At 38.5% G+C, this 27,795-nt stretch overlaps 2 protein-coding genes across 7 annotated transcripts in view; both read right to left on the bottom strand.

Moving 5' to 3' along the window:
* LOC123765426 (protein fem-1 homolog C) overlaps positions 1-9,299 on the bottom strand; it is a 103,588-nt gene extending 94,289 nt beyond the window's left edge. For both annotated transcript variants that reach the window (XM_069334014.1, XM_045753976.2), the window contains exon 1: positions 9,141-9,299. In XM_069334014.1, the coding sequence (XP_069190115.1) occupies positions 9,141-9,200 (60 nt within the window). In that variant the 5' untranslated portion in view covers positions 9,201-9,299. The remainder of the gene's footprint in view (positions 1-9,140) is intronic.
* A 4,541-nt stretch (positions 9,300-13,840) lies between these two features.
* LOC123765425 (active breakpoint cluster region-related protein) overlaps positions 13,841-27,795 on the bottom strand; it is a 102,175-nt gene continuing 88,220 nt past the window's right edge. For all 5 annotated transcript variants that reach the window (XM_045753971.2, XM_045753973.2, XM_045753972.2 and 2 more), the window contains 9 exons: positions 27,338-27,460; positions 25,023-25,214; positions 24,514-24,702; positions 22,601-22,790; positions 21,443-21,639; positions 20,802-20,968; positions 20,183-20,322; positions 18,268-18,508; positions 13,841-17,794 (listed from right to left, as the gene is read on the bottom strand). In XM_045753971.2, coding sequence (XP_045609927.1) covers positions 17,578-17,794; positions 18,268-18,508; positions 20,183-20,322; positions 20,802-20,968; positions 21,443-21,639; positions 22,601-22,790; positions 24,514-24,702; positions 25,023-25,214; positions 27,338-27,460 — 1,656 coding nt within the window. In that variant the 3' untranslated portion in view covers positions 13,841-17,577. The remainder of the gene's footprint in view (positions 17,795-18,267; positions 18,509-20,182; positions 20,323-20,801; positions 20,969-21,442; positions 21,640-22,600; positions 22,791-24,513; positions 24,703-25,022; positions 25,215-27,337; positions 27,461-27,795) is intronic.

Here is a 27,795-nt window from a genome sequence, read left to right as displayed (position 1 = left end):
TAGAAGCAACTATGTTGAAGTCATGCACATAGCAATACATGATCTCATTCCCAGACAACTTAATGTGCACCATCAACAAACAGTACAAAGGTCCAAGGCAAACACAAACAATACCTGCACTCCGTCGCAGATATAAACATTGATATACTCATCTAAAAGAGGCTATCACTTGACGAGACGCTGATGCCAGACTCTTAGTCCGGCCATAGTTCATGCTCACACACACACACACACACACACACACACACACACACACACACACACACACACCCTCTCTCCAGGTATGTTGGAGAGCCACACAAATGAGCCACACACACATTAGGAAGGATATTTTCAGGGTCAGAGTAGCGAACAATTAGAATAAACCAAGAAGTGAAGTGGTGGTGGATATGTGGGTCTGCGGGCCGCTCCAAGCAACAGCCTGTTGGACCAAGTTATCACAAGTCGAGCCTGGCCTTGGGAAGTAGAACTCCCAAAACCCTCTCCAGGTATGTTCCAGGTATGGTGAAAACCGACTCCATGCACAGCTTTAATGAAAATCGGCATCTAATGAAGCTGGAAACAAATTTAAAACTATGAAGCCGGGGCTCGAACTGAGAGGTCTAAGCTACGAAGACAGGCCAAGAGAGCTCAATGTAACATCTCTATGGAAGGACCAGAAGGGCCATAATCACTACACAGAAAATATTGAGAACAGACGAAACAGACAGGTACAGACAACCGTTGAAGGTAAACAAGACATTGGCGAAAATTGGAATGACAAATAAGCCAGAACCAAATATATGAAACACTCGTAGCCTACGGAGCATTGCAATACAACGTCAAGAACAAATACGACAATGAACTTGAATGAACTACGTCCAGATATGTAACCGCACCAGGTACACACAGCTAAGTGGGAAATCAGAAAAGGAGAAAGGCTTTGGGGTAGACACGGGTTATCCCCAAATGTTAGGTCACCGCCTTCGACAGCATAACCTATGCCAAGCTGGCCAGCATACTAAGAGCTTCAGGCATTTACACAAAAGAGCCATCCAAATGCTAAGATATATACAATCTATGAGTTCCCACTCAGAAGTATGCTGCCGAAGCATGGAACTCCCACATGAACATTATCCCAACATGCAACATGGTTCGTGCCTGCCGATCTTGTAAGAATTCTTCTTTGAACTATATGTTTAACACTTCTCTAACCCTGTCCATGGAGGACAGAAGAAAATGTATATATGCTGGTTAGCATTGTAAATGTGTGGCCATGTCTGTGGTAGAAAATAATAAAAAAAAAAGAATTCTTCTCAGGGTATATACAGGCCTCGACCCCCCCCCCCCCCAACAGGTGGATGCCATTAGTTACTCTCAGGCCTGAGACGGTCCTGTAAACACCAATTGTTTTATGAGTGTCTTCCCACACAAACACGATGTAAAAACAGAGTTCTGCAGCTTTACAACAGTGTTCAGGTTTGAACTCAAGCTGTATGCTGTGTTCGCAGAGGGCGGCCGTGTGGACCAACCACCCCCAAGACTGTCAACCGGGCATTTATTTACAAGGGCCTTCCTCTACATTGACTGTCTCCCAATTACTTTATTACAACAAGGGGGTATCGCTTCCCAAACATCGTCCGTCACAAAGTGTTCCTCAGTGCAATGTTCTCTCCTTGTTCAGGAACTGTTAATTCTGTTCAGACTATATTCGTTAAAAAAACAATTTTATTATACAAAGTTGATGTTGATACAGGGGGGTACAAGGGAGGGAAGAGATGGCGGTAGGAAGGGTTGGAATAAGGGGTAGGGAGGGTTGGAATAAGGGGTAGGGAGGGTTGGAATAAGGGGTAGGGAGGGTTGGAATAAGGGGTAGGGAGGGTTGGAATAAGGGGTAGGGAAGATTGTAATATGGGGTAGGGAGAGCTGGGATGGAGGTAGGTAATGGAGGGGGAAGCAGGGAGCTATGCAAGAGAAATTTGGATGACTTGAAAAGCAATAGAAGGCAGCAGCCTGACATACCAACCGCCCCCCCCCCTAACACCTGGCCAGCTGCTAGCTCCGTCACACTGCCTGGCAGCCTCAGGGGGTGGGGAGAGCTGGACCCTATAATCACACCCTTACCACCAGTGTTCACCGTGACCACAACTGGCAGAGTACACAAACATGGCTACAAGATAGGTACAGTGGATGAATCACAGCACATGTGGCCAGGTCATGGGGACTCGATATAGGTCAAGGTGCAGCCGGCTGTTGTCAGTGGCACAGCTGGCAGTAGTGTAGTTACACAGCTGATCAGATTGTTGTAAACGTGGTTGTTGCAGAGGCGACTAGATTGGCATGAAGTAACCAATCCTGTGCAACTACACAGGAGGCCAGAATCTTGTGCAGGTTGCCTGCCTCTTATGAAGGTGGTTGGGGCACAGGTTTCCGGGTTGGTTTGTTATGCAGGTAGACACATTGTTGTGCAAGATGGTGTACAAATCCTGGTGATGGTGCAGCTGGCATGACTGGTAAAAGTAGCTAGGTCAATAGGTGATGAAGGTGCAACCTCCAATCCCGGGGTTGGGTTAGGCTGCCCCACGACACTATATTGTTGGGTTAGGCTGCCCCACGACACTATATTGTTGGGTTAGGCTGCCCCACGACACTATATTGTTGGGTTAGGCTGCCCTACGACACTATATTGTAATCAAAACCAAACTAATTATAACAACCTTACATAACTACACAACATTTAAACCTGAACAATAAACTTTACATTTCCAAATACTCTGAAATTGTTCCTGCTGTTATTAATGTTACTACTTGAAAGTTATCTTTCAAGTAGAAAAACTAGATTTTTTTTTACTTTATATAATGTTTATTCAAAATGTTGCTCACTTTAATTCCTGATGGTATTTGGCTTGCCAACCTTCCCAAGTGTGCCAGTACCAAGTGTTTCATTCTGATACAATGAAACAAACCCAAGTGAGGGAGATTACATATATACTATTAACCTCAATGTCTCGTGTGAGGGAAAGCTGGGAGCTCAGCTTCGGTATTTGTTCTTTATTATTATTGTCAACAATTAAGAACAAAGTGGGACTCCTTTACATCTTGGCCGACGGTTCAGAGTTGCTGCTACGCTCACCAGTCAACTGCCCACGCACCTCTGTCAACTACAGTACGGGTCTATGTTTTTGTGCAATACCTGTCAACTATTTCCTTAGTTGTTGCCCTATCACAACCTGGCACTGGCACAGCCTTCACTGGTTACTGCCTGGTCTATGCAGCTGTCATAGCTGGACTGCTAGCGGTCAAATGCAGCAAAAGCATGGGCTTTTCCTAGGCTACGAGCACAACTGCTAGCTCCACGGTACCACACAGTAATACAGCCTTAAATTACGAACATAATATAAACCCATAGGCATAATATAAGCCTATGAATCCATTAATGTGGGCATATATTGACTACAACTACATTAATGTAGTCCTACATAGGCTATGAACACAATGTAGGCTGAGACTGTCTACAAACAATTCACATGGACAAAGACATTATTAGAAATGAACGACAGACGTGTCGCATTCGTTTATGGTATTTGCTTGTTCATTAATAGCGATAACTGTTAGGCTATGAAGATATCGATGGCCACCAAGATAGGGGTGGAGACACAGACCTGTAAGTGAAACGCACAGCTGGATGTTCACGAAGGGAAGGTCTCGCATGTGAGGGACGAATCATTTCACAATTTATATTTTCCTACTGACAATTACATCAATTCTAATGCAAAGCTGAAATTGAATTGATTCTGTTCGACATTGTTGTTTGATGACCGATGACTGTACACTGACTTTCTAATGCCATCTTTGATGAGTTTGATGACCTTGAATTTGAAGAGATTTTGCTCATGATTTATGTGTATGTCACAATCTTTGTTGGTGTTGGCTAAATACAGCACAACATGCTGACAGAAATATAGAAAATGATCAAGACTTTTGGTGACAAAATAATTTGGACGTTCAAATTTAAGTCAAATAATTGTGGTGGACGCGTGTAATAGGCTAAATATCAATACTTACAAAATACACCGACCATCAAAACATAACTACTGATCTACCGATCTTATTTCTGATAACGTGTAGCTGTAGACAAGACACTTTCTCCTTTAAGAACACCGTCAATGACAAGGCAAGCGCCGCCAGCAGTCACAGGGCAAAAAATATAAATGTACTTTCCCGAAGGCCTTATATATTAACCTTGCCACACCCTGACACAGCTCAAGGGACACATTTACACACAACTACGGGCCTACAACGGCCAGCCCTCGAGTCGTTACACTCATTTCTAGACCAGGTTACAACGTGGCCAGCAGCCATCTTTTACAGTACCCCCTGTAACCCCGCTTTTCAAAGTATCTATAAATAACAGAAAATGTTTCAATATCTCTGCTCTCTAGGCTGTCAGGCTCTCATAATAACATTGTGAATATTATCAAAATGCCACTGGTCTTTCTATATAGGCCTATATTTGAAAATGGGTTTATGTATAAAATGAGTGGCTAGTTGTGGTAGGCCTGTAATTGTTGAGTGTGGGTGGGTGGGTGCCTAGGTGGTTTTGTGCTAAGCTATTTCTACAACCCGTCCTCAGACCAAGTCCATTCCATCCAACGGTCGATCCCAAAGACGCATTCATAAATTTTAACATGCTGTTCATTCAAAAAATTTTCTCAAATATAAATTAATATTAATATATATTAGTAGTTTGTGCATATTTAGGCATTGGTATTTAGGTTCTGTTCGCGATTATTTGTATTTGTAGTACGCGGGTTCAGCATTCACAACAACCCGTCCTCGACTCAAGTCCATTACATCCAGCGGTCAACCCCACAGACGCATTCATAAATTTTAATATGCTGTTCATTCAAAACGGGAATTTTCTCAAGTATAAATTAATATTATAATATATTAGCATATTGTGCATAAATAGGCATAGGTTAGGTTAGGTGTTTAGGTTCTGTTGGCGATTATTTGTATTTGTAGTACGTGGGTGAAGCATTTATAGCGTTGTGATTCGAACAAAATTCGTCAGTGAAACACTTGTTCCGGATATGTTCGAACGTCAGCAGTTGTGAGTCGTGTGTAAACCGCTTTTCATTCATAAACAGGGGGTTTGGCGGGTGCATGGAATCACTTTTGGATCTTTGTTTGGAGGACGGGCTGTTCACAACGTTGTGGGGTTCGAACTATTGTCGTCAGCAAAGCACTTGTTCCGGAAGTGTTCGGACGTCATCAGTTCTGAGTCGTGTGTAAACTTTTTTCATTCACACACAGGGGGTTAAACGGGTGCATGGAATGGACTTTGTTTATGAGGACGGGCTGATATGTGAATGCAAAATCGAGTTCGTGCTCTGGAACCCGGCACTTCCAGTCGGTGTTAGCCCTCTGTCAAGAGGCTAGGCTCACCCAAACGGCGGTCAACCCCAAAGACCCATTCATAAATTTTACCGCACTGTAAATATTAAAAATTAGTACTGTATTCTCACAAATCAATTATTATTATAATTATTATTATTACTATTATTATTATATACTAGAATGTGTTGTATAGTTAGGCGTAGATTTGGTTAGGTTCTGTTGGCAATTCTTGGTATTTGCAGTAAGTGACTGAAGCATTTAGAGAGGTGCAGTTCGAGCTGAGGACGTGAACGAGGCATTGTTCGAGAAAAGTATACAAATCATCAGTTGTGATGTGTAGTGTTTTTTATTCATAAACTGGGGATTGGCGGACGGATTAACGAGACTTTGCATTTTGTTGTTGAGGACGGGATGTTGCTAGGGCCTACCACAGCAACTCCTGACATACGTGCGTATCACAGCTACCTATAAAATGCCAGACTAATGCTACTACGTCAAAGGAGTATCACCAGGCATCTCTGTAGCTCATTTGTTTCTAGCTTCCATCAAGAACTTCTTGTTCTAATTATTATGCATTGCAAACCTTAACTTTTTTCCCAGTCAGTTCCTTCAAGTCCTAGGTATTGTATGTCTATCGTGCCCCTCGAGGGACCACGAGGGACCTCGTAGCCTGGTGGATAGCGCGCAGGATTCGTAATTCTGTGGCGCGGGTTCGATTCCGGCACGAGACAGAAGCAAATGGGCAAAGTTTCTTTCACCCTGAATGCCCCTGTTACCTAGCAGTAAATAGGTACCTGGGAGTTAGTCAGCTGCCACGGGCTGCTTCCTGGGGGTGGAGGCCTGGTCGAGGACCGGGCCGCGGGGACACTAAAGCCCCGAAATCATCTCAAGATAACCTCAAGATAACCCCCTTCCCCACCTCTTCATATCTATCATCGTTAGGTCTATGTCATTCGGCATTTTTTAGTACCCTTATCCCAGTTTTGGGATGAACCTCAGTGTAATCCTCTATACCTTTCCAGGTTTCATTATAGCTTTTTTAGACTGACTCCAGGCCGCGCCTGCGTACTCTAGGTGGGGTGCGTGCATGTGCATACTAAGGCGATTGTATAGGTAAATGATTGATAAAGATTAAGCCACCCAAGAGGTGTCACGGGCATGAATAGCTCGTAAGTATAGGCAAATGGTCAGTGGGTGTTGATACAGGTAGGGAAGGCAGGTATTGGGGGATTGATGATTGATGAAGATTAAGCCACCCAAGAGGTGGCACGGGCATGAATAGCCCGTAAGTGGTGGCCCTTTTGAGCCATTACCAGTATCAAGAGCTGATACTGGAGATCTGTGGAGGCGCGACTGCACCCTGCGTATTGGGGGAAGAGTGTGACGGTATTAATATGGTGATGGAGGTTGAGGTGTATTTATTTCTTAATAACTTGGGCACTTGTGTTTTATTTTATCAAATTACAGCCCCGCTCCTGTGCCAGGTAAGTTAACTACGGGCTCACCATAGCCCGTGCTACTTGCAACTTTTTGTTTCTAGTAGCTGAATCTTAAACAACATTGTGTTTTATGATTGTGTACGTCCGTCTAAACGTTGTTTAGTCTCAATAATAACCCGGTTGCCACAAATGACAGTACCTACAGTATAGTTACTATGGATGGAATATACATATGGACTCCTGTATCAAAAAGTTGCAGTTTTGTACTACTGCAATTATAAGAGGCATAACAAAACCTGAAACAGACTAACCATAACACTAATCTAGGCCTAAATAGGCCTACAAGAGTACATGTAATGTGTACTATACCAGGTGTAGGTAAATTTAGATATGGGTTTTCTATAGTACAAAACGTGGACACATTGTGACATAATCCGAATTTCGTATTAGCATTCATAGTAGCTATAAGTACTATCATCCTTGGATGGCAGGTTGCAAAAATAAGACTGGAGTGAGGCAACTTTATTAATACCTCCCGATAGATATCTCATCAAGTGGGCTGTGGTTGCATCATCGGACTCCGAGCTGCGGTAAGCAACAGTATGGTTGGCGAGGCTGTCAACCAAGACAAAGGCAGACAGGAGAACCACCCCCAGGTAGACTCAATGGTAGACCTTACCCCTGTAACATTGCTTCCCATACCTTCCCCTCCCCCCCTAGAACAAGATAAAATTGTCGACAGAAGTACGGACTCACCATAGCCCGTGCTACTTGGAACTGTTTGTTCCAAGCAGCGAATCTTTAACAACAACAACATGTCGACAGAACCAATGCGAATATCTTTAATTTCTTTAATTATTTATACTCCTTTATCTTATCTAATGTAGGTCCATGACGCCTTGCCTCACGGAAGTGTACACGGTAAAGATGCTGTGTCTAATATGAACCTCAAACTGAGGAAACCAAACATCGCCACAAATATCCACATACTGTGATGATTCATAAACACGTTCCTTGGTCTTCTTGCTAACAAACACATCACCCTCAACACCCCCACCTGCTCTTCACCCACCACATCAACTCATCCACATCAATTGATTAGTGTTCCTTACTGTACATCTATTGTTATGTTGTACATGTATTATGCTACATATATTATGTTACATATATCATGTTGCATATGTATTATGGTACATACATTATGTTGCATATGTATTATGGTACATACATTATGTTGCACATGTATTATGGTACATACATTATGTTGCACATGTATTATGGTACATACATTATGTTGCATATGTATTATGGTACATACATTATGTTGCATATGTATTATGCTACATACATTATGTTGCACATGTATTATGGTATACATTATGTTGCACATGTATTATGGTACATACATTATGTTGCATATGTATTATGCTACATACATTATGTTGCATATGTATTATGCTACATACATTATGTTGCACATGTATTATGGTACATACATTATGTTGCATATGTATTAAGGTACATATAATATGTTGCACATGTATTATGGTACATACATTATGTTGCACATATATTATGGTACATACATTATGTTGCACATGTATTACGGTACATATAATATGTTGCACATTATGATACATATATTATGTTGCACCTGTATTACGTTATGGTGCACGTGTTTTTTGTTCATCACGTGAAGTATCATGCCCGTAGTAACACACAACAGTCCATGTAGCACGTGTGCTACAGGTGTTCCGTGTAGCACATCTTCAATAATGTTCTGCACCCAGACCATCGTCCCAGACCTGCCAGGATTCATCCAAACCTTCAAAGGGATCACCCAGACCTGTCAGGATTCATCCAAACCTTCCAGGATTCACCCAGACCTTCCAGGATTCATCCAGACCTTCCAGGATTCATCCAGACCTGCCACAGTTCACCCAGACCTGCCACAGTTCACCCAGACCTGCCACAGTTCACCCAGACCTGCCACAGTTCACCCAGACCTGCCACAGTTCACCCAGACCTGCTGTTACAAAGGTTTCAGTAGTCACCCCTTGTCAATTTCTCTCCTAATTATCTTAACCATACTTGCCTATGGTTCCCCGATCTTCTACTACTAACGCGTGCTAGTGGCGTCGCCTTCATGTACCTATCAATGCCCAAAGATGTGTACTAAAACCATTGTGCCTTCGTGTACATATAAATAATACATAACGGAGTGAGTGAGGAGGGCAGCGTGGGTCATGGCAAGGCCCCACTGCTATAATAACCCCTTAATATCCCTGTGTAGGGGCAAGCCTGAGCAGCAGTCTGCCTTACCTTCAACCTGCGCAGGTTACCGTCCCTCGCTGCGTTGAACACCCCGTTCTTAAACTCCATGTTTATAATTCAGTGATCAAAACACTGGAGGTGGGAACGAGAAACTCAAGAACACATCTCCACCCGACACTCTCCAACAGCTGACTGGCAGATGATGGCGTGTGGCCGGCTTCCCCCGCGCGCCGCCAGGGGGCCGACCCGCGCCCCATAACATATGCGCACGTGGTCGCGGCTCTAAACTAGGCCTTTCCTCCAACCATAGGCCTATATGAACCACGATATATATGGTTTTTAGTATATATACATATATACATACATACAAAGGAATATTAGGTATCTGCAATACCGGCAGTGTTCCCTTACACATCAACTCTGCCACTAGATGCATCGACTTGTTACACCAATATTTTTTTTTTACTTCAATCAATTACTGTACAATAATCTTCCTACCAGATTATCTATGTGAATGCAACCAAAGAATTACTTATGTATATGTGGAAATTCAAAGTTTCTTTTGGAGAGAGCAGCTCTAATGAAGGTGATCCCCTTGCCCTTGTCCTCTTCTGTTTAGTCATTAAAGAAATCAATGAAAGTATGTGTATGCAGCGAGTTCAATATGTAGTTCTTCATGGCACCATAGCTTATTCTATACACATCCTCATAGAAAGACACCATGAAAATCCTCGAGCAAGAAAATAACCTAGCTAGACCTCATCCCAAGGTCTATTCCTTGTTATTCCAAAGAATATTCATCACATTCACTGCATTTTTTTGTAATCTTTAAGATTAGAGCTTGATGCTTCTGGAGGACCAATCACATCTTTGCTGAACGATACCATCCCAAGAGTTTTAGCTTGTGTCATCAGTGTGGCCCACATCACTTTCTACTCTTGTTGAGCCTTATCAGTATTGGGGGCTGCAATGATGCTCATGCCTTCCAATTCATCTTTTTCTGTGTGTATGCTTTGCTTCCTTCGGGCATCATCCTGCAACACAGACATGTTTTTGTGTTGCAGGATAATGTTTTTGTTTCTTTATTCATTTGACATGCTTACAGTTCAAGCCTGAGCATCTGAAGCAAAAAAAAAAATAGTACTGTAATACCAAAATTTTGCTATTTGTTGCTAGTGTATATGATTTGTATTGGTGTAAAAAATATAAAACACCTTTTTAAGCACATCTATGGTACCAAAATTATATTTAAAATTTTAACCTAATTTTTTTTTTTAACTTTATTCCAATCCAACAACTGCATCGACTTGTTACACCAATATTTTTTTTTTACTTCAATCAATTACTGTACAATGATCTTCCTACCAGAATTAAACGTATGCTTTATTTAAATTTCTGAAAGGCAGTTGTTAGTTTAGCAGTTTTGTTGTACTTCTTACTCTCAAGTACTGTGTGGGCTGGCTAAAGTCAGTAGCTCTGGCTGTGTGGTTCTGCCACCTTGTGACAGTCAGTACGGGTAGCCATGCAGCCCATTCCAGTTAAGGAGAGCCCTTATTTGTTATTCACAAGTGATGCCAGAAGAGAGCTCGGTGGGGCTTAAAATTGCTGTAAACTGACCTCTCTCTGGTAATCATTCCAGACTGGATTGATTATTCTTGTGGCTATAGCCAATATATGACTGCATGGATACTTGACAAATTCCTGCAGTACTGTACTGTAATTGGTTCCACTCAACTTTACATAGTCCATTTCCAGGACACAATTCAAACTAACTTTTGGAAGCAGCTAGATGTTATGCATCACTTTAACAATATTTTTCATATTATGTGGCTCATTTAGGCCTTACATTATAATGTACTGCTGCAATACAATACAGTAATGTACTGTAGTACCAAATTTAACTGCATTAAGTCTTCCAGTATTGTATTGCATAATATTGAAGTATATAATGTTGCAGTGCTTTATTATGAAATCACCCGAACACTTGGGAATACCAAGTGTGAGGGTTTGAATCCTCCTCATGACTCCTACTGATTTTCATATTGTTACCATACTATGTTGTTACAGCACTGTATTGTATTGTGTTGCAGTACCCAACTATTGCAGTGCTGTATTGTATCTCAATGGGTTAATATCAATTTATCTTTAAAACAAAAAAATTTCTAGGTTCAATTTGTTTTATATAATCACTAAGGGTAAAAAAATTCTTAGTCAATACTTCTACATATTTTTTTTAAGTACAAATACAACTCTGTATACAATAGATGCAAAAATACAGTTTCTGGTCCACTACTGTGTTTCCCAACTTCTACTGTGTGGATGTATTGACCAGAGAAATATCAGCGGCACAATTAAAGTACCACAGATAATGATCATATTATATTTTAGATACACACTGGCCTATTGAGAAGCACACTTATATGGATATATGTATGTATGGAAGTATATGGATATATGTATGTATGAAAGTATACAGATATAGTCATTTGCATGCCTATGCATGTACAGTATAACCCAAATTATATATAAATTGCTATAGTATGGTATACAAATTAAAATCATATTTTCCCAATATATGAACTCCACGCACATATGTTTTCAGTGAATGGGCAAAAAAGATAATTAGGATAAATTAAGGGAAATTTTAAATAATGTTAAAATTATAATACTGTATAATACAGTAAATATTATAAATACAGTACAATATGTATATAGTGAAGCTTTTACAAAATTGCTGTAGTGCACAGTTCAGAACTTATGTACAATGCAGGTTGTACTGCAGACTGCAAGCAAGATGCAGTAAGGCTGGATGGTAGTATTAATGTACACATCATTTAACATGTGTACAGGCAGATGTGTGAAACCTGAAGGCACATACTTTAAGAGACAAGAGTAAGCAAGAGGTTAATGAAAGCAACTTTCAGTATCTTTCCTCTCACCAGATGTCTTGTCTATCCATGACAGATTACACTCGAGTCCTGCATTATTTATTACTTTATTGTTTTCAACACGGCAATAGATACTGTACATATATTGCGAGCCTACAGTATGAGTTTGTCGTTACAATACATAATGTGAACTAATAAGAGCAGACTCCAGAAATTAACTCCTTGTATTAATGGGGTTTACTGAATATACATAAACAATGCATTCACATGAATATATGGATACATACATACACACATATTTATCATGTTGAATATTAATACATTGGAATTGGAAATGTAATATGGAAAATAAGAAGGCAATTGTAGCAGATGTCTTTTGACTTTCTTTAGCTAGTAGGTAACTGATGACTTTAAAAGAGCTATTAGTCTTACTGAACATATCAACTGTCAGTTGAGAAAAACAGAAAAGAATCATTAATTCATGTGTAATATTGGGAGTAATTAGGTAAATTTATTGAGACTGCTGCTGGTGTAAGAACTACTCGACAGACACATATTAGTTGATCAAGTAACATTCTGAGAGCATAAAACACACATTTACAGTTTGAGTATCTGCAAATTATGAAAACATTTACAAATTGTTTAATTAATATAAAGTGACTATTTAAATACTGACAGCAATACATTTCAATTAGTTTAAAATATTAAATATTTACCTAATACTGCATTAGAATCGGACAATGAATTGGCATTAGAACATTATTCAGTTACCTGGCAGACATACATGAGCCAACTATTCATGGGAGATGTAAAATTATGATCAATGTCTATAATGTAACTTATAATTGCTTCACAATTACAACTGTGTTTCCAGAACATCTTAACTTTTCCTGTATTCAAGAGGAATCTATCTTTCAGAGTTTTAAGATTAGATATTCTCTGCTGAGGTTATAATATAAACTAACCTAAAATATAACATGTCTTCACTGATACATTTAAACAAGAGTATCCTGACTTCCAATGTACAAAATAAGCACAATGTACAAATATATATATATACAAATATCTACAACTACACAAGCATATAACATCATTTTCTCACAATTCTTGATCATGAGCGAGCAAGAGTATTTAAGAAGGCCATCAAGATGCTCCACTTCACTCAAGACTGCAAACCTGTATTTTGAGGTCTAGAAGTGACCTTTCCTCTCACAGCGGAAAGTAACTGCACCATTAATTTTCTGAGCAGTGTGTACAGGCTTCGGTTATAATTACCTGTACTGTACTGTAATGCTGGAGCCAAAATGAATTACATGTTTCATCAAAGTGTACTGTGAAAAATACAAACATATTTTTAAATATATTTAGTTTATTAAAAAATATTAGGAATTCTTACCTGGGTAGAACGTACTCTGCACCATACACAACTGTGCATGTCTGTATATTTCAAAAAGGCCTCACTTGTTATCCAAAGACATCGATTCCTTTTTTATCGACTAATACAAAGGCAAAAGAGGTTATGAACACATTGTAGTTCATGAAGAGCACTGTTGTTAGAGTTCACCCAGCATAGGGTGGTTCACAGGGATACTCAAATATGCTGTAGAAAAATTTTCTGTTTCACACACCACAATATTATAAAAAAAAATCGCAAAGGCCAAAGTGATCACCAGTTTCCTGTTTTGTACAATTCCTCTGACAAATTTGCCTGAGAGTAAGATACTGATTTAATAATCATTAAAAAATCTGTATAAAATATACATTTACTGGTAATGATCACTCAAAATGAAAAGGAAGAGAGAATTTAAAGAGTATACTGTACAAGCAAGAAAAAAATCTTCATTTAAAAATACTCAACTAAATAAAAAACAGCTTTATTATACAACTAAAATGTATCACAGTAATGATGGCTTAAAATTATTACATTAATGAAATTATGTTAGAAAATCTAATTATGGCAACATTCCCATTGAAAACTGACATTTAAAGTATCTTGAGGTTATCTTGAGATGATTTCGGGGCTTAGCGTCCCCGCGGCCCGGTCCTCGACCAGGCCTCCTTTTTGTTACAAACACCCCAAGGAAGCAGCCGGTAGCATCTGTCTTAACTCCCAGGTACCTATTTACTGTTAGGTGAACAGACGCATCAGGGTGAAAGAAACTTTTTGCCTATTTGTCTCCGACTCCACCAAGGTTTGAACCTGGAACCTCAGGACTACGAATCCGAAGCGTTGTCCACTCAGCTGTCGGGCTCCCCCTGACAACTGAGCTGTAACAAAAGTAGTGTACCTTTGTTACACAGAAGGAATGAAACACTAAGACAGCAGTTCAGCAACAAAGAATACAATTACTGGAGACAAAATGCTGAGGAATGGTCGAGGAATAACAGAACTTGACTTATTCATAACATTTACACTACACTTTAAATTTTGAACCTAAAAGAAGGAGCAGTATTTACAAAATCTTATTGTGCAAACAGTAATGGAAAGAGAGTTCTTATTCCTTTTATGTCTATCAATATATTGATAAGATAAGAGACACCCCAAGCCACAAAAGTGGTGAGAGTATCAATTATGCAACAACAGTCATGAACTTAATGCAACGAGACCATGACTGGGTTAATCTAAAAACAAAACAAAAAACAAAAAAGATGCTGTTGATGGAAAATTATTAAAAAAAATCTTCATTAACCAACTTTCTCTAGCTGCTGCATCAGTTATAGCTGAAAGAATTATATGTATACTACACATATAATGTGTGTTAGACAGAAAACATTTTCTGGTATAATGGATATTGTGACATGTATTGTGTATCTATTCCATTGTCTCTCAATAATTATTCATTCAGTCAATTTGCTGAGGCATTAAAACTGACGATTAATGCATAATAATTAAGAAGACATTAATAAGTTTAGGTAACACCTCAACTATTAAATTTAGTTAAAGATACATTTATAAAAGCATAAAAATTCATAAATGAAATAAGATTGGATGACCTCAATTGCCTCATGAAAGATTTTGTTGCAGAAATATTTTTTTTGCTAATTGAAAGTGTTCTTCACCTCACAAGTGGTGAATCACTCACTCACTCACAATGCACTCCTTAACAATTACCAATTTCCAGTTCTCACATGGATAATTTTCCTTTACCTAATTTTTATATTACCAGTATTTCATTTTTTGTTTTTGTAGTTATGTAATATTTAACTACTAAGTAAAGTACAGCGTTCTCATACATTTACAGCTTTGGCAGCAGCATGCAGCAATTACTTGTTCATTTGAATTAAATCCAATTTAATATACAAGTTTATCAGCAAATATTTCTGGAATATTTATCAGCAAACAATCTTTTGAATTCCTAAATTCTTGAGGAAGACTCTGCATTTTCCAAAAACTTTTGACCGCAGATAAAGGCAACGTGATACATACACAGGTAAATAGAATAATATGAATACAAGTAAGGCTATTTTTGGGTTCCTTTCTTGAACTTAGCAACAATGGAAAGTATTTTTGCCAACCAGCTGATACCTTAATATTTCAATGTTTATATTTAATGAGCTATTACTGTGGGAGGTTGAGTGGTTGGGTGGGCACCGGTGCATGTCAGTCCTCTATGTCATGCCACCGAGGTACTCAGGCATCACGTGTATTCTATTACAAATGATATTAATGACATATAGCAACTGTGCAGACTATACCAAACAGTTCACATTTTGTACTACTACATTTATATTCTAATGGGAACCCAATAAAATTCAACAATTTAACCAGTAACCTAGCATAAGCTGTCTTTGGCAAAATATAAGCCATACTAGGCCAAGCATAACCAATACTAGGCCTAATACAGTATATACAATCTTAGGCCTAATGTAGTAGATATACTGTATGTACTTTACAAAACCTAAGAGAGACTAGGTTATTACCTTCTTTCTCAGGTCATTTACAATATATATATCAATAGTACAAAATGTATAATTTTCATGTGCCACAGTCAACATTTAGTACAGTACATGTACTCCACAGTGCTACAGGTTTATCATTTTTGAAGGATATGTTGCACTTATTCCTGTGTAAGGCATATACACAATAAGTAATCTGAATAAATTTTATGAATAAGGCAGAAAGTTTTCATATTAATTGCATGTCTTGGCTCAATTATGTAGATCATATGATTTTAAATCAATACTGTGTACATGCATGCCTATCTTCTCATTTATCCCCTTCATGAAAGAGAAAATTCAGCTTAACTTTTATAAGTTCAATGTGAACACAATGAGCCATCGGCAGACTACTGTATTGTGTGATGCATTTTGTATTCAAACAGATACAGTACTGATAGTTAATTTATCTATTTAGCAACATGATGTATTGCAATGGAAAGATAAACCCAAGGTTTATCTTACCATTAAAGTTTTATATTTTTTTATTTTTAACATCTTATTCGGAATAAATGTTAGTATATCTTGATAAAAGTCTCCATTCAAATTGAATGCAATATGTTTGTTATATAACAAATTTAATGTACTGTATGTTTAACAATGTATAATAAGTCAATTTATAATACATGTTCACTGAAAAATACAAACTGTCTGCACAGTGACTACAACTATATTAACTAAAAGTTATTAATCATGATTAAAGTATGAAGATAGACAACAGAAACAATTCCACATTCAATATCACTGAAAAACTTTAAGATGTGTAAACTTGACGAAGGATTGTATCATAATATGATACATGAATAAGCTTAATACTGCATCAACTGATATGAGCAAACACAGACTAACTCCATTTGCTAAAATGTTTAGCTTGAAAGCTTTAAATGCCATCATCAACTTTTATAATATATTATGACCTAGATAGCTAAGTTTTGAGACGAGGCAACTTTGTTTACTCAACACAAAGTCATTTGCTGACATACTCGGCTGCGAGTTGTTCTCTTGACACAGCTTCCTAATACAGTACAACATTCAAATTTACTAAGGCTTGTTAACAAACACAATCACACCTTTTTGATTACCTATCCTGTGACCTAACATAGATGAAAAGAAACAATAAAATTGTTCTGGGAGGTACAACTAATCTCTTTGTAATAGCTGAATGAAACAGATTTTGGCATATACTCAGAACAATGTAACATGAAGTTCTAGTCTTCTACAATATATATAATATAATCTAAGTTTTCATGTGCTATACAATGAGATCACACTTTCTGGGTGTCTATGAAAAAATAATTCTCTTCAAATTTGAGAAATAAGGGTTGTGCACATCTAATAATTCTCTCATGTATTCATTAGTGTATTTGAAGTAAAAAATGTAATACAACACTGGATGTAAAAAAAATGTAATACAACACTGGATGTAAAAAAAATGTAATACAACACTGGATGTAAAAAAAATGTAATACAACACTGGATGTAAAAAAAATGTAATACAACACTGGATGCAGCAGTCAAATAAATACACAATGTATATATTATTTCCCATATATAAGATATTTTCTCCAACCTTTGGACTTAAAAGGTGACAGTACTACAAAACAGCACGACATGAACACCGCTCAGTCTTATATAGAACCATATACAACACTATAAATTATTCACTGACTAACAACCTGTATCGGTTCGCCATTTGCACGGCGTGTGAGGAAGAAGTGGAGAATTCCTGCCTGAGCCATGACATCAACAGTGCCCGCTGCCAACTTTTCTGCTGGAGATGGATTGCCAGCCTTAGCTCCAGGTCGCAAGAGTGTAGGACCAAATACTGTTGCCAAGTTGTGCAGTGACATTTTGTTTAGATGCTCCATTTCATGAATTCTGTAAGCGAAAGTAACTGCATCAAGAGAAAAATAAACATCTTAGCTATTGACTGATAATAAGATCATTATTTCCATATAGAGTACTACAGTATACAGCATACACAGTAGCAAATTCATACTTCATTCCAAACAGAATTAAGTAGGGTAGTAAGACCCAAAACAAATTACTGAATAATGAATCCATTTATTACTAATTCATGTTTGGAGAAAATGGAGAATCAAGGATTTCCATATTGCTTGGATCTTACATAATTGTTGAACTTTGCTCTCCGTACTAAATTTGTCTGAGGAATTGATATTTCCAGCTGTTCTTCTTCTGCCTATAATTCTTTTGCATCATTACAGAATAAGGATTACAATAGACCCTAAACAGTGTGATGGATGTGTGCTTGGAAAACCTCTTGCAGCATGAAATCTGCAAAATATACTGTATATAAACTCAAGAAAAACATAAAACTGTACTGTACTTACTTGACTAAATGTTCTAGGAGATATGCTATAATAGACTGATTTAATTGAGGGAGCGATGAAAAGAGTTTGAGCAATGTGGTCTTCCTGTATTCTGTATCTGTAGCACTATAGGCCTCGAAAAATCGTGGGTATAATTCACTCGTATAGAGTGCTTCAGGAAGTTCCCGCAGGAAAAGCTTTAGCAGTCCCGTCACAGAATGAATATCCACTTCTTTGACAAGCTGTTCTGCTTCATAGGGATCTGAAAACATTTAAAGTATACCGTTTTAAAATTTTTTTACTTCAAAGCAATCAAGAAGTATAAGTAATGTTAAAACAACTTCAACATCATGAAACATTTGCCTAGTTACATAATCTAAATAGGCTGCATTGTTTGCTTTTAAAAAGACTGTAAAAGTCCTTTATTAAGTTTGATCTAAAAAATCAGCACCAAAGATGGCAATACACATCTTGGAGGTCCAACAAAATGAGCCATAAATGAGTCGACACCACCTGGTGAATCATACACCACACTCCAGTCAGGGCATTGGAAATGAAGTCCAGGAGTACTGGAGAAGTGAAGTCTGCAGGGGGTAGGACTGGTGTGTAACTAAGTGGAAGGAACGAGGAAGTACCCCACTGAACAGAGCGAAATGCCACAACTCCCACCAATATGTGAGGAAGGTGAGTGTGTTCAAGGTGGAAAGTGTAGTGCTCAAAGCCCTAAAGGCCACAACAGCCCCACACCAACCAGTTCTCCTGATTAATGTATTGCATTTTTACATATAATTTCCCCAAGGCCAAAAACTGAGGTACTAAAAATGACAGTGGCTTGCAAAATTTATGTAATGTCTCATTTTCTGCCCATGGGTCCTCAGGTAGGTTAGGTTTGGGCAATTTAATACAACAGTTTAGTGATCTTGGGAAAGCTTGGGAGAATAGGCTGCCCACACAGTGTGCAGCACCTTATCAACTACTGTACATACCAACTCCAAACGAAGGACCCAAAAGGGTAATACCCTACAGAGCTGGAAACAATGCATAGGTTCAAACAGGCTGTAACCAAAATTGAGCAGCACTCCTAAGGAGCATTGTTAACTGCATAATGCTTTAAATGACTGAACGCAAAAAGTACTAAGCTGCAAATTAATAAATTATGTTAGCTTATATATATATGTGACAAACTATGGCATATATTAACACCTGACCTTATTAGCTGTCCCCATGGTGTAGTGGTTAAGACACTCGTCTGGCATTTCGTGAGCGCTTTGTCCTGGGTTTATATCGTGGCCAGGGAGAATTTACTGGGCGTCAATCCTTAACTGTAACCCCTGTGTTAACCCAACAGTAAAATGGGTACCGGGTTGTTAAACGATTTGGCAGGTCGTATTCCGGGGAACATAGGATTAAGGACTTGCCCCAAACGCTACGCGTGCTAGTGGCTGTACAAGAATGTAAGAACTCTTAAACTGTCTGATTGCATTTTTTAACAAATGTCCTTATTCTTGACTCTAGTTTGTGTCAATACGTGGTTTCTATCTCGTCATCCTGAAGATGTCATAAAGGACAAAAGTATTTTGCAAATTTTGTTTTCCCTTTGGTTGTTTGCATGCATATACTGTACTACAGTATATGTACAGGGCTTTAAGTCTTTATGACTGTCCTGTGCCTTTTTTTATCAGTCTGGGCTGGATTGAGCTTTGCCTCCATAACACTTTAAATGACCCTGTAGGGACATTTTAAAAGATTTGTGTGGCACTGAAGCCAGAATAATGTCCTGCAATATTGTCCATGCTTATGATGTAATGACAATAGGTACTTATCTTAGGGAGCAAATGAATTTGAAAGAAAACACAATTCAGTAAAATTAACTAAGCATGAAAAATCTTCACTTTGTTATGTATTACATTAAAGAAATAAATTAGAGGAAACTTACTTGACTCAAAAGATTTCTTGAGTTTTGTTATATCAGATGCTAGGCCAGACACTCGATAAATTCCAACCTCTTGCATTCCTCGTCTCTCAACTTCTCGAACACACCGAGTTACAATAAACGGAACACTTCTTTTCTCTCGTCTAAAGAGAAAAACAAAGACATTATGCACAACCGTCAATATTTACATAGTAATTTATTTCTACGTAACAAAAACAGACTACACTATTGAAGTATCCTCTCACCTCTGACCAATATTGTTTAAAATTAAACCAAATACAGAAGTAAACCCAATATCTGCCGACACACATAACTTCATCCTTGAGTGACAGGTAGGTTGGAGGTAGTAGTTAATGTAAGCAGTAACATCTAATTGTTTTTTGCTAAGCAAAACTTACATTTGATTGAGAATTACATTAAAAATTAATACACTATTAAAGGAGATAAATGTGTTAATCATAACTGAATTTGGTGTCTGCAAAGAAGCTTGCTAAATTTATAATTGTTTTAATATTACTGTATCATGGCAACTGATGAGTAACTAGAAATGTAAAGTTTCAATTACATGAGATTTCCAACAAACCCATAATAACTATAGTACAATACCTTATTGATAACTTACCTGCAGACAACAGCAATGTTGGCACCAAAGAGGCCCGAGGACTTGCCAGTGGGCACTCTTCTAAGTGTTGCCTCAGGGGGCAAAAACTTGAGGATTACAACTAACACCAGATCCTGCAGGCTCACACGTCGCTCGGTTAAAGTGCTATTCAACCAAGATCGTGAAAGCTGTAAGAACATTAATTATATTCATATTGTAATTTAAACATTCCCTGCCTCATGATACACCTAGCCAGCACTATTGCACCAGGGAAACATCATCAGTAAGTAAACAAAATAATAAACCATGCAAATTATGATTTGTAACTTAATCATGATATTTTTTCAACAGAAATATACTATAGAATTTGTAGTCAATGATTTTATATATCAAGTAAGATGAGCTATATATTTCTATAGTGACTAAAACGGGTAATATTTCTTTCTGTCTTTCTCATACCTTAACTATTACCGAGTGCATTTAATTGATACTTTAGTCATGAACTTTAGAAAGACTAATGTGTTATTATTTGTCTATTTATAGTCTGTAGTGACTGTATAGACATGTTGTAGCAAAGGTTATTCTCAGGAATAATGTAGTTATTGGATTTAACTATGACTGATACTTTATATGACAAAGCAAATGAAAAATATCAAACCAACCTCCAGGTGAGTCTTCCCCCTCAGTTGTGTTCCCAGCTTTGGATGATCCTCATAACACAGAATACGGAGAGTTTGTGAACCTTCAAGCTCAATGATGAAATCTTGATTCCAGTGAGGCTCTACACCTTCAGTGATCTTTGTTTTAGCTTTACGGAAAAAGTGCCCGTATGAGTCTACTTCAAAACACACGTACATATCTGTAATATAAAAAACAACAAATTATTAGAAAATGATTAGAAAATATTGAAGTTACAGTACTGAAGTAAAAATACAGTAGTGTTGAATGTGTAACATATGTTTACGTGTACAGTAAATATTTGTTTGATTAGACACAGAGTTTAGTGTTTTTTATATTTATTTAGTATAGTCTTGGTTACAGCATGTCGATTTGTTGGCAATGTAGTGAAGTGTGATAGAAGTTAAGATGAAGCCAGGAGCAGGGCAGAGAGCTGAGTGAGGCCGGGGGTAGAGAGCTCACATACAGGGTGAGCGCGTAGAGTATGGCGCTCTGAATGCAGGCGGAGTTGAAGAGCTTGGTGCAGGACAATAGCATGGAAGCTAGATGCAGCTGGAGTCCAGCTGTCTGCTCTGTGTCGAAGCTGAAGCATCTTGTGAGTGTAGGAACTGGCCACCTTGAGTGTTATATTGTTGTTGGTGAATGCTGAAGATGTGTGGTATCTCCCAAGAGTTTGTACTGAACCATTCTGAAAATTAGACTGATGATGATTTGATTACACCAGGCAAGTGAGTGAGGGTCGAGGCTGACAAGGACACCGTGTGACATGCGGCACCACCTGGTGGCTGATGGGCATGTTGTTTGTCCACAACAATGATCAATTGGATTGTCTGCATCAGAATTTCTTTCTTCCAGCAGCAGTTTGCCTTATTTCAGCGGTAATTTTTGTTTCACCTACCTTTCTGTTGAGTTTTTTCTTGCTTTAGGTTGATTTCTGATCCTCAAGCTAACCTTGCCTTACAGAGATATCCTGATTTTGTTCCTGGTTCCCAGTTGGTCAGTGTGAGTGAGTCCTGGTGCACTTCACAAGGCTTGGTGCCACCAGAGTGTAAGCTATGGCAAGCTAATATTTCACTTGCCAATAAACAGGATAAGACATTTAAGAAGTACTAGCTCATTTTAACAAATAATATGGGCCTTACTTGCAGAACTAGTGAGACCGTGTAGACTAGACACCACAATGTGCAGATCACCGAGCAGTAAAGAATCATCTCGGCCAGATTTGAGCAAGAATGAGCCCATGTTAGTCTTTAAGAAGGACCGGCAAGATGTAATCCACTGCTGCAGCTCCTGCAGGGTGAGAGAACTTCCACCAACTCCTGGTGTGTTTGCCTGAAATAATAATATATCAATTCAACTTTTGTATACAGTATATAAAAGATCTGATCCTGTACATGCTCTATTCTAAGATACCAATAAAAAATAAAAAAAAATAATACCAAAATATCCAATTAGGGTACAATGATATTTGTTATTATTTAACAAATAAATCAGTTAAGATATTTAACCTCTCCAATGACAAGCTTATACTTACTTTATAGAGCTAATTTATAAGATTGTTGTATTATTTTTCATTACTATACATACAATGAATAACCAATGCCTTGCCAGGATCAAAGAATGAATAAGTTGACCAGACCACACACTAGAAGGTGAAGGGACGACGATGTTTCGGTCCGTCCTGGACCATTCTCAAGTCACAATCGACTTGTGAATGGTCCAGGACGGACCGAAACGTCGTCGTCCCTTCACCTTCTAGTGTGTGGTCTGGTCAACATACTTCAGCCACATTATTGTGACTCATCGCCTGCAAAGAATGAAGATCATCATCTGTTACTGATTAGAAAGAAAATAGAAGTCTATGCCCCTCTGTTACAGTGATACATTCATTCAGAGACATTTAGTTTTTGCTTCCTATCTTGAGGTTATCTCGAAATGATTTCGGAGCTTAGCGTCCCCGCAGCCCGGTCCTCGACCAGGCCTCCTTTTTGTTACACACCCCCAGGAAGCAGCCCGTAGCAGCTGTTTAACTTCCAGGTACCTATTTACTACTAGGTAACAAGGGCATCAGGATGAAAGAAACTCTGCTCATTGTTTCCGCCTCCACCGGGGATCAAATCCGGAACCACAGGACTACAAATCCGAAGCGCTGTCCACTCACCTGTCACCTCTCCACCTTAGTCCTAAATACTTCACAACTTGCATTGTATATAATTTTTCAAGGTAATAGGAGCTGCAGTACCTTTAAGCCTGAAGTGTGTAATTGTTATAGTATATCATATACTGTATATCACCAGAACTGGCTACCTCTACTCATGTTGCTTCACTCAAGTTCATTGCAGGTTCAAAATATTAATTATAAGAGCACCATATTTATTTTGCCTCAGGCTCAATGTAAGGGCTACAGGTTAAATTAGAAAAATTCTAGCCAATGTTACAGTTGCATCCCTCAAGACTTTACGGAGGGCAGTTGCATCCTTCAAGATTTCAAGAATAGTTCCATAACCACAGTATTTCTCGCTAGAAACCTGAAGAACATGTTGTTCTTCAGGTCAAGTTCAACATGCAAGGTAACACTGACAATAAATTCATCAATAACTCTCACTCACAAAACAAAAAGTAAACAGAACAATAATGGGTAGGCAGGCATTGCATGAGGAGGAGAACTGAGTCAACACAAGCACTTCTTCCCACCAATAAATAAGGCTTTAGAAGAATGCAGCATAACTCACAGTATGAAGATAAACCTAAGATCTGCAAAGCCAAATTTAACAGTTCAAGGAAGACAGAAGAGGATACTTGAAGCATGCTAGTATTTTCAATGATTTAAACTAAATTTCTCACATTATTGTCTTTTCTTACACAGTTCAGAAATATGAACAGTGGGGAAGTATGTTACGATTTAAGTGAATAACTTTTTGAAACAGCTCCCTCAGTCCAGCTTTGCAATAGTATCACAAACTGTCCCACACAATGGCTAGCACATAAACAGCTTTGATTAAGTATGTTAAGGAATGGCTTATCACAATTAAACCTTTATTAATCTTATGCTTACCTGTAGTACTTGGATAGCTTCACCCCATTGATCTCGTTCATATTCAGATGAAATCAGGAATGTGTGCACTGAGCCAGCTCTTTTGGATATTCTAAAGGGCAGGTTGGGTGAAGCCAAAACCAGCTGAGCTTCCAACTCTGCCAACTTCTTTCTCTGTTTCTCATTTCGAACTGCATTCATGCGACTAGCCTAAACAATGTAGAACATTACATATTAATAAATGAATACTAATTTACAAATACAGTACAGTACAGTACAGTATGCCCATATCGTTAATCTCCAGGTGTCTAAGTTAAGCATTGCTACACATGTTGATGGAAAATGTCCAAGCAATTATGTAATGCTGCAGTTTTGTGTATATTCTGTTCCACACATTGTATGTTCAGCTACACACATTGTATGTTCAGCTACACACATTGTATGTTCAACTACACACACATTGTATATTCTCTTACACTAGTATAAACAGCCAATACATTGCACTTCAATGAAAATTATTTGATGCTTACCCCTTTATCACCTGCATTATCCACTCTTCTCAGCTGATCTCGTACCGTTGAGGCTTGAGATTTGAGAGACACTAAGTTTGGTGGATTTGACTCCTTGAGAGTCTCAGGTCCACTGTCGTTCAACACAGCTATGTCATGGAGACTAATGTACCACTTGACCTCAAAAGTAAACTTCTCTGATCTACCAGTTGGCTGTAAGCAGAAAATAACATCAGACCTAGTTGCTTTATGGTTGGTTCTGTTTACAGTTACAACCTAAGTGTTGCCCAAGAAAATCCCAGTGTTGAATGTAATGAAACAGATCTTTCTTAGGGGAAAGGGTATAAGTGGCTCTCAGAAGCTAGCCATGCTAAGATAACTCAACACCTAAAAAAAAAAATAAAAAAAATAAAATATAAAATATGTTTATTCAGGAAGGGTACATACATACAAGTAATGTTACATTAATGGATCGATATATAGATAGAGCTAGTACATACAATGCCTAAAGCCACTATTACGCAATGCGTTTCGGGCAGGAAAAACATTAATATCTAGAACTTAATACTAATTGAGCATAAAGAATAAAATAATACAATACAATTTTATTTAGGTAAGGTACATACATACAATAAATTTATACAAGGATTGGTTGACTTATAGGTAGAGCTAGTACATACAATGCCTAAAGCCACTATTACGCGTGTTGTAATGTGTGTTGAGAACAAATACAAAGATAAAAAAAGGGGGGAACATGACTGAAAAAGCAGCACAAATACAATAGGTTGACAGTGTTGATTAAAAAAAATAACAGACATGGGTTGACAATAGAGGGGTAAGATAGGTTACAGGGAATTTATTAGGTAGTGTTTAGTTTTTATCTTAAACTGGTTGAGAGAGGTACAGTCTTTAACATGGTTGGGAAGATCATTCCACATTTATGACCCAACTACCAGGTAGATAATATCTGCCTGGATAATATTGATATGTCCTATAAGACATATCAACCCTTGCAAGTCCTTAATAGCCTGCAGAAGACCAGAGGCTAAAACCTGTCCCAACCCTGCCCTCACAGAGGCTCAGGAAGCAGGGGATTCCTCATCACCCTCACCAAAGAAACAAACCTCCAGAAAGGAAGTGAAGCAAAATAGACAACAGCAAGGTTTACAGAAAGTAAACAAATGAACAGCAAAAAATTCAACAAATTATCTACCTGGTAGTTGGGTCATAAACTCCCGAGTAGCAACTGATCACCACTAGCTGGCAGCACTACAGGAGATGCCAGCTCCTTAAAGCCAAAGATAACACAGAAGACAGCAGGAAGACCTGTACATTTAGGAAAAAACTTTGATAATTTATAAGGCAAGCAATTTGCAAAGTCAACCACAAAAAAGGAAAAGACCAAAGTGATCCTCATGATTCTAATAATGAACTACCAAGGGGCAGTTCGAATGGAGTAAGTGGATGGAGCACAGAGGGAGAAGAACCTGCCACAGAGCCTGCCACATCGCTGCTAACTTGTGAATCAGAATGTGATCCCAAAGGTGACCAGCCCAATGACCATGGGAAGCCTAGTGATCGCTGGTCACAAAGCCCCACCCCAGAGGCCGAGACATTCGTACATACAACAAGTGACAGAGGATGAAGATGCCAAGGAATTGAACCTGAACTTTAATAAAAAAACAGCAAACCAAAAGTTGGTGAAGAGCAAACAGAGCCACCTTTCAATCCCAGCAGTGGCAAAAAGGATGGAAACCAAAACATTGCCCAGAGCCAAACCATGCCCATGGGGAACACGACACAAGCAAAATTCAGGCTTCCATACAATAGCTCGACCAACCGTCCAATAATCCGAGGCTTCTCTAACACCAGATGGAGACAACCCTGCAGGTGAGACCAAGCTGCTTCTTGCTAGGAAACAGAGGTCAACCATGAATCTTAGACTAGACCCAACCATGTCTGAACCTGGGACAGAACCACTTTAGATCTCCTCAAGATCACCAGGAACCCAAATCTGGCGAACTGCAAAAGGTTAACAAATCCTGGCTTGATCTTGGAACTATCTGAGTTCTAGGATACATTTTGTTGTGTCCTTTGAACTCTTCCTAATAACTACTGTACATGTATTTTTAAATGTAGGTAGCATGCTAATGGCACCTAGTGCAATTTCAATTCTACATAATTAATAAAAAATTCATCATCATAAAGCCCTTATACAGTAATATACTTGAATGTTATTCTGGGGGTTTGCTAATATTGCACAAGTCTCTTATACTTTGCCATTTATATGGTTCTATGATGACATGTTACGTTAAGCCAGTAAAGAATAAACTTACTTTGTACTTTGCACACACAATAACATCGTTGAAAAGGAAGAGATGTCTTAGTTTCCGATGACCTTCCACCAGCTCAACAATGAAGGAATTGCGAACTAGATGTCGCTGAGGACGATCTGTAGCCTAAAAAATATTATATGGTTAATACTTCTCGGTGATTTATATGATAATTTTAACTGCAATAGCAGTTACAAAACCATTATATTTGCAATTTCACAAGTTAATAATTTAATAATAATAATAATTCATGTGTCAGGGGACAGGCAGGTAGAGTGTATTCATACACGTTAGACCTGTATCGAGGTCCCCCACCCCTTCCCCAAGGTCAAATTACTGACTATGCCCAGGATGCCACCCCACAACAAGTTGACTGACTCTTGAGTACCTACTTACTGCTAGGTGAACAAGTAATTAGGTGATATGAAATGCACCCAACCTTCTCTGTCCCGCCCGGGATT

Source organism: Procambarus clarkii, chromosome 30 (assembly GCF_040958095.1).
Source record: "Procambarus clarkii isolate CNS0578487 chromosome 30, FALCON_Pclarkii_2.0, whole genome shotgun sequence".
NCBI lineage: Eukaryota > Metazoa > Arthropoda > Malacostraca > Decapoda > Cambaridae > Procambarus > Procambarus clarkii.
The sequence above is the reverse complement of the archived record's forward strand: the minus strand, read 5'-3'. Positions and strand labels throughout refer to the sequence as shown.